Source organism: Vitis vinifera, chromosome 18 (assembly GCF_030704535.1).
Source record: "Vitis vinifera cultivar Pinot Noir 40024 chromosome 18, ASM3070453v1".
In the NCBI taxonomy this organism is placed as follows: Eukaryota; Viridiplantae; Streptophyta; class Magnoliopsida; order Vitales; family Vitaceae; genus Vitis; species Vitis vinifera.
Window position 1 is genome coordinate 5,337,916 of NC_081822.1, and position 17,726 is coordinate 5,355,641.

At 35.9% G+C, this 17,726-nt stretch overlaps 1 protein-coding gene and 1 pseudogene across 1 annotated transcript; both read right to left on the reverse strand.

Annotated features, from left to right (window-relative positions):
• Positions 1-345: 345 nt before the first annotated feature.
• On the reverse strand, positions 346-2,662 carry LOC100253910 (serine/threonine-protein kinase-like protein At1g28390). The gene has a single exon (XM_002285671.5). The coding sequence runs from the start codon at positions 2,283-2,285 to the stop codon at positions 759-761; it is 1,527 nt and encodes a 508-aa protein (XP_002285707.1). The 5' UTR covers positions 2,286-2,662; the 3' UTR covers positions 346-758.
• Positions 2,663-3,845: 1,183 nt separating this feature from the next.
• On the reverse strand, positions 3,846-16,336 carry LOC100259046 (vacuolar protein sorting-associated protein 25-like; annotated as a pseudogene).
• Positions 16,337-17,726: the final 1,390 nt, after the last annotated feature.

A 17,726-nucleotide genomic window follows, 5' to 3' on the forward strand; every position in this document is an offset into this window, starting at 1 on the left:
TACATAATAGGCCCCTGACCCTCTGTTGCTTGGGTCATGGGTGTTACCCAATTTACTCCATGTCCGTCCAGTGTCCATGCAGGGATTGTCCTACATCATCTGAGTCTCCATTAAATGGAAGCTCTCTCAGTAAATCTAGTGATTTCCGTTTTCACATTTATCACATTCCTGATCTCATCTTCCCAGGCTAGACACATAAGGTCGTTCTACTGCCCATAGCTTTAGCATAAAATAAACAATAAACAATAAACAAATCATTTCCCTTGGAAGGAAAGGAAAAAAGAGAGCACCAGAATATATTTCTCTGGTTCTACTGGTACCAATGATTTGGAAACACATAGATCATGGTTGAACCTTCACAGATTTGGAAATTGTTAAATTATTGTACCAATGATTTAACCAATGCCTCGGAAGATTTTACATGACATCTTCTGACTAGCTATAAGATCCCTAGTATCATGGAACACATCAAATGCAAATTATGCAATAGCAATAATGCCTCATATCTGTTTCCTTAATCCCCAGTTATGGAGAGAAGACGGAAAGATGAGGATCGCGTCCAAACCTACAACCAATAAAGAAAATTTTCAACCACAAATCAGTGTAAATGACAACCAAACCATCACTTTATGCCACAGCATGTAATTGGAGCTCCCACAATTGAATTGGAACAAAGATAGATCAACGGGGAAATCTCCAAACCCCCAAGCATATGATTTACTGTAAAGGTTGATGGGATCCGATCTCCCACGTAATAATCAAAGGGTCTTCGAGCCCACCGGATTCGGTTCCTTCGATTCAATTACAGCGGTATCTTGCTTTAAGATGCATTTTTGAATCAGGGGTTGTTTATCCCAACTCACCAACAACTTGGGTTCACTCAATTCTCTGAATGCATGAGCCCTTTTGTCAAGTTCAAAGGCAAATTGATGGCAATGTAGCAAGCGCTTGGATTGTACGACCCCCATGGACCTTGATTTCACAAGCCTCATAACAGGCATCTTCACAACCAATCCAGGCTTCTTCTTTGGATCCCAACCCATTTTAATCTCGCTGCCCGAACCAATTGATTTGGATCTAATCACACCATCACTCAACGAACCAACCGCTTCATTCCCCTCCTCTGCACCCGGAACACTGGATACCTTCCTGTTCCTTCTGCTTCCAAGTTTCTTCGTCTTCACCATCTCTCCGCTCCCATCCAACACCTCCAGTGTCATCTGCCGGGACCTCGACGGCCTCTGCACTCGCCTCCTTACATTACCCCAGATCGGCGGCGACTGAACCATCTTTCTCACGTTTCTGAGGCAGTCCACCACCTCAGTCGCCGCAGGCCTCTTCTCCGCCGTTGATCTGACACATCGAGCGGCCAACACCGCCAGCTGCCGGATCACGCGAGGATCCTCCGGCTCTCCGATGCGGGGATCACAGATTGCGGAGAAGTTGGTGTGCTTGATCAAGGGCACGGCCCAGTCCACCACCGAGGGTGGACTGTAGTTGACGTCGATGGCGTTGCGGCCGCTGATCATCTCCAGCAACAAGATCCCAAAGCTGAAGACGTCGCTCTTGGTACTCAAATCCCCCGGCGCAAGATAGCCCGGGTCCAGGTATCCTAACGTCCCCGCGGGTGGCGTACACCTCACCCTCACATCCTCCACGTGTCCCCTCAAAGCCAGCCCAAAGTCTCCAAGCCTTGCATTCCATTTCCCATCCAGCAAAACGTTGGAAGACTTTATGTCTCTGTGAATCACCGGCGGATTCGACGAGTGCAGCGACTCCACCGCCTTCGCGATCTGCGAGGCCCACCTGACTCGCCGCCTCCAACTGGGTGGTCTAGGACTCGAATGAAGAATATCATACAAAGACCCATTGGGCATGAACTCAACCACAATCAATTTCTTCTCGTTCCTGTCCACACTGAAGCCTAATAGATTCACCAGTCTAGGATTTCGAACTCTCGACAGTATCTCGATCTCGTTATCAGCCGGACTGGTGGAATTGGAGCAGGTGGAGCAGTTGGTGCAGCTGGCACACTTGTTATTGTGTTGCTGAGGGCCTATGGCTCTCTTGACGGCGGCGATGAGCTTACCGTGGTGGAGAAGGGCTCTGTAAACGCTGCCATAGCTGCCTTTACCGAGAAAACTCTCAGCGGAGAAGCCATTGGTGGCGGATTCAAGATCAGCATAGGAGAAGTTGGTAATCTGAAAGGGTTTCCGTTTGTTGTCCCAGATGTAGGGGTCGCATGTAGCTATTGCGGACTCTGCATTGCAAGAGAGGTAGCCCATATGTTAGGAGACGAAGAGAGTGCAGAGAGTGTCTTGTGCGTTTAATAGTGGAGAGAGAAAAAGAGAGGAGGAGGAAGAGGTGATGGTGGTGGGAAAGGAGAGCGGCAAAAGCCATTACTGCAGGAAGGGAGTGGGTGGCTTTGGTGCCTAAAGTCGCATCCGCATACTGTTTTACAGCTTTAGAAATGGAAAGAGAGAGGGGGAGAGTTTGAAATTCAAAGTATTTTATTGTTTTTAAGATAAACATGCAGAGGCGTGCGGCGTGTGCGGCTTCGGGGGCGACTGTTTTTCTGGGCGCTGGTCTTAAACTCTTAAATTAATTAGGGGGCCCCCTCATGTTAGATCTCATTCTTGTTATTACCACCACTTCTCAATTCTTTCTTATCCTCATCCCATTATTTGGGTTCATACAAATTAAGAAAATGTGTTTTGCGTTTGATTTTAATTTATAGTATTTTTAATATTTAAAAGATAAAATTTTTTAATTATTTTTAAAAAATTAAAACTTCGATAAAAGCGGAGCAGTCCTACCCCATTCCTTCGTCAATACACGTGGAATTTTAACGCTGACTTGCAGGGGTGGCTGGGTGACAAGGACGTAAAAAAGATTAATTCGATGGCATGTTAACCATAAATGAAGGAAGCGTCTCATGTCTATGTTCTGAGGCGTGAACCAGTCAGTTGCTGTCCACTGACATGGACTCTTACCTACCAATAGCATGTGTGGGAGTTGGGGAGTTTGGTGGGTGTGTGCAACATGGGATCACTGCTCAACCAAACAAAGACAAAGAAGAAAAACCAGAATCTGGTTGGCTTTGACGCCACTCAACACCTTCTCTTGTTACTTTATGCGTTGAGCTTTTGGTTTTTGACTCCCAGAAGCCCACTAGATCTGCGACAACAGTAACTTGGACTTTTGGCAATCCCCCAGGAGGCAGGAGGCAGGAGCCCGGTGGAATTGGTCCGTGCCTGTGGAGGTGGTGGAGGCACCATGATCCTGACAGAATTGGTTTTGAATTTCCTACTCCAAGACCCCAGTCTGGCATATTTGTAAGTGCGCTCTCTGGGTGGAGGCCCTGTGGCTGTGGTTTCAATAAATGTGTTAGTCAATTCAACAAGTGTATCCGGACTTTTCTATCATGATATTGAAACTTTTGTTATTTCATATTTGATTATACCCGTACAAATTAAGTGGTTAAGCGTCCCTTTCTTACTGTGTCGTCTCTCATCTCCACTTCTTTTGTTTTACGGTATTGAAATTGGATTAACTTCAAAAGACCTTTTTCAAATCTTCTGCCCATATTTTCTTTGTTGCCTTTTTTTTTTATTTCAAATTAGCATCAGGTGTGGCCCACCCACCCAACCTGAAGGTGTGGGCGGCTGACATGAAATGTTACCTCAAAATAGCTGACTATTCTAAGTGGATGCCCACTTTCCCAAATAATAAAAATAAATAAACAAAAGGCTGATATCAGTTTATATACACATAATTATATTAATTTAAAATTTTATTAAATAACCATTTTGTACTTTTTATTTTTTTAAGACTATTTAATTCTAAAAATATGAATATATATACATCTTAATAACCAAAGAACCTTCCACAATCATGGCCAAGTCTTTAAAACGCTTGACGAGGACTACCATCATCAAATATGCAGAAGTGAGGTGAGTTGTGTTAAGTTTCACCATGTTCAAATTGAACATTAAAAAAATTTATTGAATAATTATGTTTTTTTTGCAAGTCATATGTTTAGAAGGGTATTCTTCATGCTTCATGCCTCATGCTCATGGTTTTCCATAAGATTAAGTCATTGATGAGATGAAGAAGTGAAAAGAAATTACAGAGAGAATTTCACGCCTTCATCATCAGCTGAAGAGAGCAAGCTTTTCCCTTGTGTTCTAGCTGTTCCAGGGCTCGCATTAGGACTGTACTCTCCATCCCATGAAGCTCTGAGAGAGAAAATTATTAACATTACAACAAATGTGCGGATATGTGTAGGGAGCTAACCACCACCCTAAAGTGGAGTTTAGCAAGCTCCCGACATTTATGTCCTAAATGTACACTCCCATGCTAGATTTGCACTGTTGGTGTCAACTCCAGAAACTCGCATTTCATTTTTGAAGAAATTAAAATAAAGCTCAAGTAAAAGCACTGCTATTCATTCAAGAAGTTATTAATTCCAAGTTCAGTCGACTATTGATGTGCTCAACATAATGGATATGACAAGGTATTGAATCCATCAGAGGACTTGGCAAAACAAGGATTTTTATTTATTAAAAAGAATAACTGAATGGTGTAACAATAAGTTTCACATTTATGGAGATAAGCATATTCATGAAAAACTATTTCTTGGAAGTGGACTTAACGGATCGTGAACTCTCTTACTCTACTGTTTCTAAAGAGGATTTAGAGATTTAGCAGGCAAAAGGATAAAGGGGATCTTTGACCCTGCAACATGGTGAGATTGAGCCTCAAGGTATGAGATGTAAGCTTTCTTAATTTTCAACTTTTAAGTTTACAAATAATCAGATGCCTGCACATGGAGAAAATGACAACTAAATACCAAAAATTATATTTGGTATATAACTAACACTGTCATTTACGAACACAGAGAAAAGTAATCCAGAACCATGGGCTAAGGTAGCAGCAAATTGAGCAAAAATGAGGCCTTAATAAAGTATCTTCTGTGGCAAATGGAACAACAAAAACAACACCTATAATGGAAAATTAACCAAATAAAAAATGAAAAAAAAAAACCTTGAATTGAAAAAATAATCAACAAAAGAAAGGAAACAACTGCTATTTTATTTGAATCCTAAAAAAAGAAGGAAAGCATGAAACAAGCAGATTTACCACTTTCAGAAAGAGATGCTATAATAATAACCATTTTGGGCGCTACAATGAGCTTCCCCACTGTTTTAGGGGGTATTGCATAAATCCAGAGGCATACTCCATTGTCCAACAAGGGACCCTACAAGGGCCCCTTGCAAAATTCCATGAAAACCAAAACATATTCGATCACTGGTCCATGGTGGCTAATTTAATATATTTTTCTATTGAATTTACATAACTAGGAGCAACTAACGGACAAGAGATATGATGAAATGATTTTCATAAATAGCTTGCCCACAAATGGTTGACAAAAAAATAGAGCTGATAGCAAGAGGTATAAGATGTTTTTGAAAGAGAGAATGGTTGGAACTCTCTTCTGAAAAAAGTAAGAAAAAACAACCATTTTTATCTCTTCTGCTAGAAACTTGGGCACATGAAAACAATGTCACTTTTTCCCCCTTTTTTCCCGTTCTTCTCTGTTGCTTGACTAACCACATCTCCCATGTAAATAAAAGTCTAGTAATAAGTTTTTGGGAAAAAAGGAAACCCCATTCATTTTTGAAGAGTGTAACAAGATGGATTGAGAAACAAGGAAAAGCATAAAGCGTGCAGCTTTTTCCTTAAAGTTCCAAATCAACTAGGGTAAAAAGGAGTAGAGAACGAGAAATGTTGTCCCAGAGAGACCTTGATCCTAGGAACCATTTTAATCTTATGTAACTGAAAAGAGAAATGATTAACACACAGCTCCAAACACAAAACACTAGTTCGGAAGACTGGAACTCAGTTGAAAATTTCTTGAATAGTCCAAAATGAAGCAGATTATCTACTCTCTGTTTTCTCTTCTTTTTGTTGCACCCACCCCACCCTGATCCAGCACCCACCAAAAAAAAATTAAACAAACACACACACACACACAAGAAAAACCATCTACCATAATACTTGAATGGAAGAGCTTACACAATCACAAAAGCAATGAAGATTTCTGGGATTATTTCCACAATCTACTTTTACCAGGCTTCAAATGCAATAAAAATTACCTGTTCCTTGAGATTCAGTTCCTGACCGCATTTCCTGTCATAACACTGTCCTCCGACCCATAATCTCTCACCTAATCAATATAAGCAAGAAAATCATAAATTCAACACAAACTACCTATGTTTAAGAACCATTTTAGTTTGTAGCAGTCACATTTTCTTAACTTACAAAGTGCAAAATGATGTCAGCCCAATCTTGAATCTGATGCCAGAGAATAAGACATTTTTTATGTCCTTTATCCATCCATTCAGCACGTCCTGTAAGATTAAAGCAGCATCTAAGAGACTAACATTCAAGTTTATGCATGTAAGAGCACAGTTATTTTCACCAACCAGAAAGGAATGATGTAACACTTGGAAAAACCAAAACACACCTTCTAAAACTAAGGCTGAGAGGAATGCCTCCCTAGCTTCATGACTGAGAGTTCCTATACCATCAGAACCAAAATTTAACGTATCTGTGGACAGGAACTTGCAAAACAACTGAATTCAAAATATCAACTTAGAGATGCAGCTTATTAAACAGATATGGTGGACAACAATAACAATAGTCATTACTACCTTTATACATACTCATTGAGAAAGTACTGCATAATTCAGAGTTTATGTGCAAAAGCTCAGCCACAAATTTATTGCTTCTATGATGGTTATGCATAGCAGAGTTTTGGCTTGAGAACCTTCCAGGTTTGTAATATAAATATAAAGAATTCCAGTCCCTTGAATGATTGCATGGCCAAAATAAAGGAAAACTATTTGCACAGTACACCTGGTTAAGAATGCAGAAATTTGCTAAAGACAAATTACATGTGGTTAACTCTTTTAACCTCACAGCTTTCATACTAGAATTAGAACTTTGAAGTCTTTTATAACCAAATGAATTTGTCCAGCTTTCTGCATTGCATGGATTCAGGAGCGGGTATTGTCTAGGTATCTAATCCTTCCCATTTCCAAATATAGGGATGGGGACTCGACTAAAACGGATACTAAAAACAGGTGCAGACATTTGGACACATAATAATAAAAGCACAAAAAAATCAATTAGAAATCAATAAAAAGTAAAGGTACTCTTGATAGAAATTTCTTTTATTTTCTCTTGTATCCCTATCTTTTTTCTTATGCCTAAATATTCTTATAAAGGTTCTCTTCCAGAAAACTTTCCCTCCCTTCAATGTAATTATATGGTCATGAAGTTAAAAGTACAGAAGAAAAAAAAAGAAGAAATTAACTAAAGTCAAACAGCCAAACCTAAAGCAAAATATGAGTATTTGGAATAGATCTCATACCCACACTCATGTTGGTCATATTGACATTGGTACATTGGGTGAAGTTAGAGAATCTGGGTATCATAGCTATCCTTTAAATCCAATGGATTTTAATTCTCATTCTCTGATTAACAAATATGATACGTACAAAATATTAATTCTTGAACTTAATTGATTCTTTTTCTCAAACTCTTCTAAGTTCAGATAAAAACAAAGACGGAAATCAAACATGTTATTCAATGATTGATAGAATCTCTAGAAGATTGAATGGGTGGAAAAAAACTTTTTTTGTCCCTGAGGATAGAATAACTCTAATTCAGTCTTGTTTGTCTTACAACTCAAATTATTTCTTATCCCTTTCCAAGATTCCAACATCAATAGCATCAAGGATTGAAAAATTGCAAGAGATTTTTTATAGTTAGGGTTTGGTGAAGGTAAAAAAGATCACCTTATCGGTTGAGATCTAGTGTGTAGGCCAAAGGAGTTAGTGGTTTAGGATTTGGGAAGACTTCTCTGAGGAATAGCGCTCTGTTAGGGAAGTGGCTTTGGAGGTTTCTTGATGAAAGGTACGTTATTTGGCATCAGGTTATTTTAAGTATCATGGGGCACATCCTAATGAGTGAGACATAAAAAATATAGTCGGACAGTCACATCAATACCCTTGGAAGGCTATTGCACATATTCTCCAATTTTTTTCTGCACATACTCACTTTATGGTGAGTGATGGGACCATAAGTCATTTTTGGGAAGTTTGTGAAGGGGGGATCAACCTTTGTATTCACAGTTTTCAAGACTTTACAGAGTCAGCACAAATAGAAACCTTTTCAGCTATCATTGGTAATGTTTCTGCCTCTTTTTCTTAGATCTCATTTTTTGCCACAACCTATAATTTGGAAATTGAGGATCTCAAAAGACTAATGACATCTCTTATCCGCATACACTTGTCTCCATCCCTCCTAGATGTGAGAGCATGGACACTATCCTCTTTAGGCTTATTGTCAGTAAATCTTTCTTCTTCGCTTTGTTTAATATATCATATTCAGTTTCTTTCCATCCAACCAAATTTTTATAGTAATCAAAAGCTAAGATTAAGACCTTTGCTTGGTTAGTGGCACACGAGAAGATAAATACCAATGACATGCCATAGTTGAAAAAACCCTCCAAAGTCCTTAGTCCTAATTGGTGCATCCTATGTAAGGGGAGTAGAGAGACGATTGACCATCTCTTTCCACATTGCCCGATTACTTTGGGGTTATAGAACAAACTATTCAATCAGGTTGAGATGGTGTGGTTTTAATCTAAGAGTTTATATGACATGATGATTATTTCTTATATAGGTTTAGGGAACTCTATAAGAGGTAAGGCCCTTTAGAAGATTGTTTGTCTCACTTTGATTTGGATTGTGTGGCAAGAGAGAAATGCTAGGATCTTTGAGGATAAATAGAGGACTCAGAGATGTTGTGGGATTTATTTCATTTCTTTACTTCTTTTTAGGCCTCTTGTAATGACAATTTTAAAGGCATTCATTTGAATGCCATTAAGCTTAGTTAGCATTTGGTATATACACCATTTGGGTTGGGCTAACAATGAGAGGAGCTTAGCCAGGCTTGAGGAGATGAAATCCTTGTACGTTCTATTGTGATCTATCTTTTTGTATAAATCTCCTTGTATAGCGGAGGTTTCTTTGTGTTTTGACCAGGTTTGTGTATTTGTGGAGAGAATTCCTGATCCTTCACATTAACTCTTTATACATAATTAATACATCTCCTGTTTTTTATCAAAGAAAATAAAAAAAATCTTCTAATAACCAAGTAAAATCTTCAAGGTTTTACTATGCCAAAAGATTAAAACAAAACAACTAAAAAATAAAAAGAATGCCTTTGTTACCAATGAGCACTTAAGATAGTGCACCCTACCCTTCACCAAATACTAATACTCTTAGCCAATGGTATCTCTTTATTTTTGTAATCTCTACCATACTGTGCACTGTTTTAGTGTTCTTAAGTAGCTAGCTTTGCCAACCAGACCATACTGTTGAGAAGTTAATCTAAAGCCACTAATGTCATCTAGCCAGCACTACCATTGTGGACATATCACAGTTGGAACCCTAACTTCTGAGTTATGACATGCAGAAGAAATTGCAAAAAGGGCCCAAACTTGAGAAGCATGATGCAGTCAATTGTTGGCTACAAGTGTCAACAAAACTACATTGTCATGTTATATGATTACAGATATGCATAAAGTTCCTCTGTTTAGATAATGTGTGAAAAGGTCAAGATAATGAGATGTGAATTATGTCACTTTGCATAAAATAGGAAAAAACCCTCATCAGTTTGAGATAATGGGACATAGATCCTGTGAATTCACTTTGCATCACATGAAAGAAAATCCTCATCACTCTCCATCACAAAATTAGAAAAGGGCACCCTGAATTGTACATTAGAACAGCAACACAAGTATGGCAAATGGTTGTAGAGGATTGTCAGCTTCATTGAAGATTGGAAAAGGTTGATCACTGGATTTGAGAACTCAGTAAAACCTAATGAGAAGGCAGCACTTACTTTCAATAACAGGATTCAAGAACAGAGAAAATTCTTCTTCCAGTCCTATCACAAATATCTTTTAAGTTTGACAGTAATCAAGAATAAGTTCCTTCCAAAGTTGTACCTGCTTCTCTTGGGTGTCTCTTACTGGCTGCAAAATGAAGAAAAGACAATGAGAATATGTGACTAAGTGAATCACAAGTTCCAACTAAGAATGAAATCATGGAAGGGAGTATAAAATAAATAAATAATATATATGAAGGAGTCATAATGGAAAAGGAAATATCAAGTAAAGGTTCAAAAGTAGGAGAATAAAAAGATCCTGCATCCATGATGAAAAAGGTCTTTGCACCCCAAAGAAAAGGGAAAACGAAAGAAAAGGCATTGGCGGTTGGCACTATTACATCTTTGTGTCAATGTCACATGGAGATCACCAAGCATTGGATATTCTATAGAGTTCCCTATGTCCTATGTCCTATCCCAATATTTGCAGGTGTATAGATAGATGGAAAATTTGATGTAAAGAAAAACTGAAATTGTTGCTATAATATGGAATCAGATCTAGAGTTTATAATTTTTTCACATGTATTCCAATCATTTGTTTGAAATATGATTAAATAGAAGAAAATTCGATTATAGAACATAATCCTATGGATTTGATAGAGCCCCCACATGTCACAACCTTTCCCTTGGGTTTTATCCAATGTCCTGTGTTGTCTTGAAACTTAGATATTGCCTAGATAAGTAGCAAACTTTGAATTGGTGACTGATGGCTTCATGAGCCAGGCCAAGCCAAATCATGCTCACAAGGAGAGGACCTGGAAAGGCTTATGCAATCAACTTAAGGAACACAAAAATCAAGATGAATTAAAAGAGCCCCTTCACCCCACAACGCACCACAGAGAACACATGACAAGAAAAACTTAGGTGAATTAAAAGAGCCCCTTCACCCCATAATGCACCACAGAGAACATGTGGTAGGAAAAAATTAGATGCCTCCAAATAATCATTCCTATTGAACATCTATAAAGAGAAGTGAATTGGAACTAGTTAAGGTCAAAACAACTTAATGAGCACTATAAGTAACTGCAATAGATACTGAACTTCTAATAATGGGCGGAATTTTTTTTATATAGGTACTTTTTTTTGTCCCCATTGGGACTTGTACCTGGAACCTCTCATAAACCCAGCCCAACTTTACAACTTGAGCCAGGTCTCGAGGGGGTAATAATCTGCTGAATTAAAAAAGCAACAATTCAACATATAACAGAGAAAAGAGATTAAGGCAAAGAGTGCAGGAGGTTACGTGAAGTATGGCGGATAATTGAAGAAGTTGGGAAGCTTGAAATCACCCAATTTCTGCATCACTCCAGTACTTCCTCTAGATAATGAAACCTAAAATCTCATTGCTTTAAGTGGGGCAAAAAGAACAAAAAGATTTAGCAACATTATTGTCATTATCATCATCATGATCATCATTATCATAATAGTAATAATAATAAGGTCCTATTTGGATTGGCATCAAACTAATAGCAAGAAGCCATGCATAAAAGAAGTTTTATGGGCATTCCTAAAATGTTGATAATAGCATAATAAGAACATGAAAGAAGTAGTGATGCGAATTTTGTCAAAATTAACAGTATTTCAAAATGCGCAAATCAGCTAAACAAGTTATATACCTGGCTAGTAGACTAATCTTCTTTTGCCCCTAAGGTAAGTAACTTGACAGCAGCCAAAATTTCAAGCCAGTGTTGATTAGCATGTAATCCTACAATGTGTAATTCTCCATAAAGTAACTAAAAATGTGAATCTGATTAATCTTTATGGTGATTTCCAAGTGCTTATAGCAAGCTAAATGAGTTGTATATCTGGAAGCATTGTTGTCAAATAGATCATCCTTCTTTGGCTCCTAGAAAGTAAATTACTAAGCTCCAGTCAAAAGTTCAAGCCAAGGTCAAAGAATATATGATCCAATATATATATATATTCAATAGGTAAAAAATATAACGAAAACATTCTCTGTCATTTCACAAAGATGGTGATCTCACTATTGTTAAATCCTGATCAAAACCTAAAATCCAGGTATTTGAACCATACTCCACAGCACTCAGTTCAAATCAAAAGTCTGAATCCCAACTTGTCCAAATTTCAATTCTGACTAATGAATTTCATCAAAATCCTACAAGTTTTATACAATAAAAGATAGCAATCAACATGTAACTTACATTGAAATTCACCAAAAAGCATAGTACTCCAATTAAATGCAAACTTATGTTAGTACCTGTTCTCTCTTTTGCTCTTTGTGCTACTTCTTTTGGTAGTTCTACTACCTTGGACTAGTAGACATCAAGTTGTAGAGGCCAAAGCATCCAGAAGAATTAATAGACATAACTACTTCCAAGCAAATGGGAGACTAATTAAATATACCTTACATGCATAACCTCTGAATTATACTGAATACCTTACATGCATAATTACATGCATAACCACAAATGCATTCTGCCTCACTTCCCCAACCCACACCCCCACATTGTTCAACCATAAGAGTAATACTACCACACTTCAGCAGTCAACACATAAACTCCTCTTACAGATCAGCTTAGCTGCCATCATGCAATTTTATTTTTGTTCCAAACAAGTCAACACCCTTGCAGATCCTAAAGGGGAAACAACTGGAGACAAAAATCAAGTAAATACATGTCAAACTATTGTTTGGGTATCATCCCAGGACACCTCTCACAATTGACCTCGATTCTTAAGCTAACTATAAAAGGCTAGAACTATTCAAGAACCAGTTTTGATCAATACCCTTATCTTCCACCAGCAATACTGCAGAATCTCAAGGTTCAAGCCTATTCCAAGGTATCCAATTCAAGAATCACCATATCTCTTATATGAAAGCTTGTGTATGGAAGACCCACTTTAGAAGGCAAATAGACTTTTAACTCCCCCATTTTGTTACAAAAATAAATAAAATAAAATAAAAATCAAGGGAGTGTGTTAAAATTGGAAACAAATCAGGCCTACTATTGTAAGTTCAAAGGTGACTATGTATTCAAAGCTTTCAAGAATAGTTGACACCATATGGATAGTCAATGAAATGCCTCATAAAGACCTAAAATAGTAATCAAGATTACTGGAAAGACACACACCAAACTGCAACAACCATATAGAAGAATCATCTAAATGGAGTTTTGGTCGATACCATAATAGGAAAAAGGTAATAGTATGAAGAAACTGAAGCAATTGACACCCAAGAGAAAAAAGAAAGAGAGAGCTTTTCCTACACGGATTCATCTAGCCAAAAAGTTTATGGAAAGAGTCAAACTTTTGATGGTGAATCGAGAAGAACTTTAAAGCAAATATTACACAGGCAATATGCTCACTCTCTAAACAACAAACCCTCGAGTTGCTAAATAGAAGAAAATGGTGATGAATTAAACTTTCCTCTAGTCATATTCTTTCTCCCCTCCTCTTATTCCTCCCTTTTTAAATTTTACCTATTTCCCCCCTAAAATTCATATTCTCCCCTCAAAAAAAAGAAAAAAAAAATCCATAATAATTTTTAATTTAAAAAAAAAAACCACCAATAGCTTTCTTAAAAATTAAACAAAAATAAATAAATAAATAAAACCTTTCTAAAAAAATACACATAAAAAATAAAATATCATAAAAATTTAAAAGTTAAGTGTCTATTTAGATGCACTTCTTATTTTTTTTGTTTTCAAAAGTAGAATGTAGTAATAAATCCTATATAAAATCACAAGTTCTAGCGCAAAAAGTATAGTTTTATGTTATATCTTTAAAAATCACTTCAAAATTTTTAAAATTCGAGGTAGTAAAATTTTTTTGATACCTCAAATTTTTTAAATAATTTTTTAAAACCATTACTTTTCCAATATAAACACCTAAAAGTTCTTATATCCTATATAAGAGTTATTACTATTTTTCTATTTTAAAAATAGAAAACATGAAGTGTATCCAAATGGACACTAAAAATAATGATTAAGAAAAACTCTAAACTCCAATGAAGGGGGAAAAAAGCAAACAGTAAAAGAATCCTCGTAAACTAAAACTAAGAAAATAAACTAAAAATCAAATATTTTTCTTCGTCATTTTCTTTTACCACCTATGAATTGTGAGGACTTCAATCCAATAATGCAATATTTATTGATTAATTTTGTTACTTTTAGTAATTCTACATGTAATAGATACAACTTCCACAAATCTTAATCCCTTAATTTGGATTTGTTATTTAGCCTATGTAGAATATCAAATATTTGGCTATTGATGCAAAAATGTAACAGTGCCAACTTTTTATTTTTATTTTTTTCATTAGAAGGCCTTTTTATCATAGATGCAAGATTCAATATTTTCGGAACCAGACCAATCATTGAAACTAAAAAAATTATTGGAACATGATTCATTGGCTAAACCGATGGTTCAATCATAGTCGAACCATGATGTGAAGATAACATTATAAAACATATAAATGCTTGATATCATTAAATTGAATCACGATAATGATAAATAAAAATGTATTCATATTTTTAATTTAATTAAATAAAACATATATAATATTTAAGTGTGAAAATATATTCAAAATGGAAAGAAAAATCTATTATTTAATTTTATCTACATGCCAAAATTTATATATCCTATTATTTTAAAATTAAAAAATTATTATGTTGTTTAACTTATATTATTTTCATACTTATCATTATAACTAGTCTAGTTTTGAAAACATTACTTTCAAGGAGCAACTAGTTTTTCAGCATTTATCTCTGTGTCAATTATAGAAAGAATCTTCTTAATATCCTCTCAATGTGTATCCCATGATTTCAAATGCTTATCCCTCAATTCCCTTCAAAGAAAAGCCAAAAAGATCAATCAAATCCACAAAGAAAATAACAGCCAATTTTAAGTGGCTTACCCTATAGATGAGTCAGCCTTTCAAAGCAACAACTTCATGATATGAAACCTTAATTTAATTGTTGAACATAAAGAAAGAGCTAATTAGCTTAACTATAATAACTTTGTCCAATCGAAATTAGTAAGAATAAGAGGACAAATTATGTTCAAGTGGTGACTATGTGCTGAAACTGTATAAATTGTAGTAAAAAAAAAGTAGAATTTGGGATTCAATATTCTCCAAATCACATTATGGGAGATATTACGCATTTTTTGGGTTCACTGCTTTTTCCTAAAGTTGTGAGGTCTCTGTGCTTTTGTATCATTTTCTTCCAAAATTGAACAAGAGAACATCAATAGGATTCTAATGTTTTGCCTTCAAAAATTCATTAAAGAACTACACTCATGGGGAACATAACATTTTCCAAGATGTTATTTGTTTTCAAAAAGGTTCATGCAGCCAACCCAACAACTAATCAAATGTTTTGATAAGTTGAGATATAATTTTTTTTTTCTCCTTGTTTAGTGGACAAGTAAATTGAGGCTTTCCTGAATTGAGTTCTTTTTTTATGGAATGAGGAGAAGAGAAGGGAAGAATTTTTTTATGCCTATGTTACTGTTTTGGTTTCAGGAAAATGCAAGCATCACCTTATTTGAGCCAAATAGTCAATTCGTGCACCAGACTGGCTTCTTTATTTTTCTCAGGTTCCAGACAATGGAAAATTTACTCCTCAAGATTTTAATTTCATCGTTCTTTTGATCCTACCTTTTCTCAGCATCCACATGAAGCATTACAATGTGGGGAAAATGCCATGAATTAGCTTAAAGGAAGATTCCTTTCCATTAGAAATTCATAACCATAAGGGAAGGTAATCACTAACCAATGAAAACTCCATTAAATCCAAAGATCAAGCATAGGAAGTATTAAGAATTACCTTGTCAAAAGGACTACTCTTAATGAAGAAATCGCATAATCATAAACCCATCACAATAACATTTTTTTTAGAGATTAAAAATAAATAAATACAAATTTTGCATAAAACCCATCAACAAAATCACATTATTTTTAGTGATTAAAACCCAAATGACATAATTTCTAAATATCTCACAATGCCAAAAAAGGGTCTTTACCAATAAATGAGATCCCCCAGAAAGGGATGTGATCCCCCGCATATGAATTTTTTTTTTACCTATTCTCAAAGATCATTCACAGAACCAATCAACAAACTTCAACAGTAAATGAGATTCACCCAAAAGGGGATTGAGCATCATTCCAACTTTTCTTCCATTTGTAATAGATAAAATATACAAATTGAAAGATGCCCTCAAATAAACAACTAAGCGAAACTACAAACACTGACACTACAAATAATTATAAATCAAATAAATTATATTATTTCTTCAAAATGGAATCGTTGCCCGTGAAAATCGTGCAAAACTGAGAAATATGAGAAGGGGCCGAAGAAAATACCCGATGGAGTCATGCAGTCAGGTCTTGTGTTTGTCATGGGGGGACGACGGCGTGGAGAATGATGGAAACGGCGGCGGCGGCTCCTAGCGTACAGAATGGCGAGAGAGGAACGACGACGGCGTCAAGAAGGAGAAAGAATAACGCCGGTGTCTGGGTGTTAGTTGTTTCTTTAAAAAAAAAAACACCCATTGGGGACCGACCATACCTGTGCGTTAGCGACGTTGCTCAAGAACTTATTGGGTACATTGATTGATAGAGTTCCTGGTGCCAATGATGAATTCGGCTTAAATCTATAGTCACTAATTTTGATGTAATGGTCATAGTCACTTGTTTACCTAAGAATAAACTAGTTGATGTGCAATTTAAACATCCAAATCAATTTAAGTTCATAAAGTGTCAAGCTTCTGATATAAGGGTGACAGTGACACGTAAAGAAGGGAGAAAACATATTAGAAAGGAGGGTGTCTCAATGGTTGAAGATACGGACGAGGACGAGGACGAGGACAAATTACAATGAAGCTACTATTGGGGACAAGGATAACGAGGATGGTGAGAATAGTGAGAGCAAGCACTGGATACTCATGAATAATTAAATGATGATTCCCTTATTATTTACGAGGGTCTTGTGGACATGTTAGCCTTCTGCGGACCTGGGTACGAACACGATAAGGTTACGAGGGAGACCCCATGAAAGGCCTTGGGCTTAAACACGGGCCTATGTGGGACTTTTCTCAATATTACGATAATTTAAAAAAATTATTCTTAAATTATTATAGTGGAAAAAGTTAGGGAGAATTATCTTTTGGGGGTAGATGAACCCTTAAATTAACAAAAGGTCCATATAACTCTTTAAATTGAGTTGAAGGATATGAAATAGTAACAGACAAATATACCTTTTAAGAACATATATAAAATATTTTATAAAATTAAGTTAAATAATTTTTTTAAAAAAAATATTAAATTAAATTAAAGTATTTAAAAAAATATTAAATTATTTAAAAAAAATATTAAATTAAATAAATTTATTTTTAAAAAATATTAAATTAAATAAAAGTATTTTTCAAAAATATTAATTTTTTTTCTCAAAATCAACAAAGGACATTTTTGGAAATACTAAAGGATGATATCCTTCAACTCAATTTCCATACTTTCATTGGGTCTTGGGCTCAATTTGAAGAGTTACATGAACCTTTTGTTAATTTGGGGGCCAATTTACCCCCAAAACATAATTCTCCCAAAAAGTTATTACAAATATATGGTAGTTTTTGCCACCTAAGAGAAAGGGTGAACGGATAATTTTTTTTTAAAATTAAAATCGTCTTTTCAAAAGATGATTTTATTTTCATTAAAAAAAATTAATATTTTTTTAACATTTATTATAAAT

Bases quoted from the DNA above. Each gene is read 5' to 3' on its own strand.
- LOC100253910 (XM_002285671.5), bottom strand. From the start codon at position 2,285: ATGGGCTACCTCTCTTGCAATGCAGAGTCCGCAATAGCTACATGCGAC.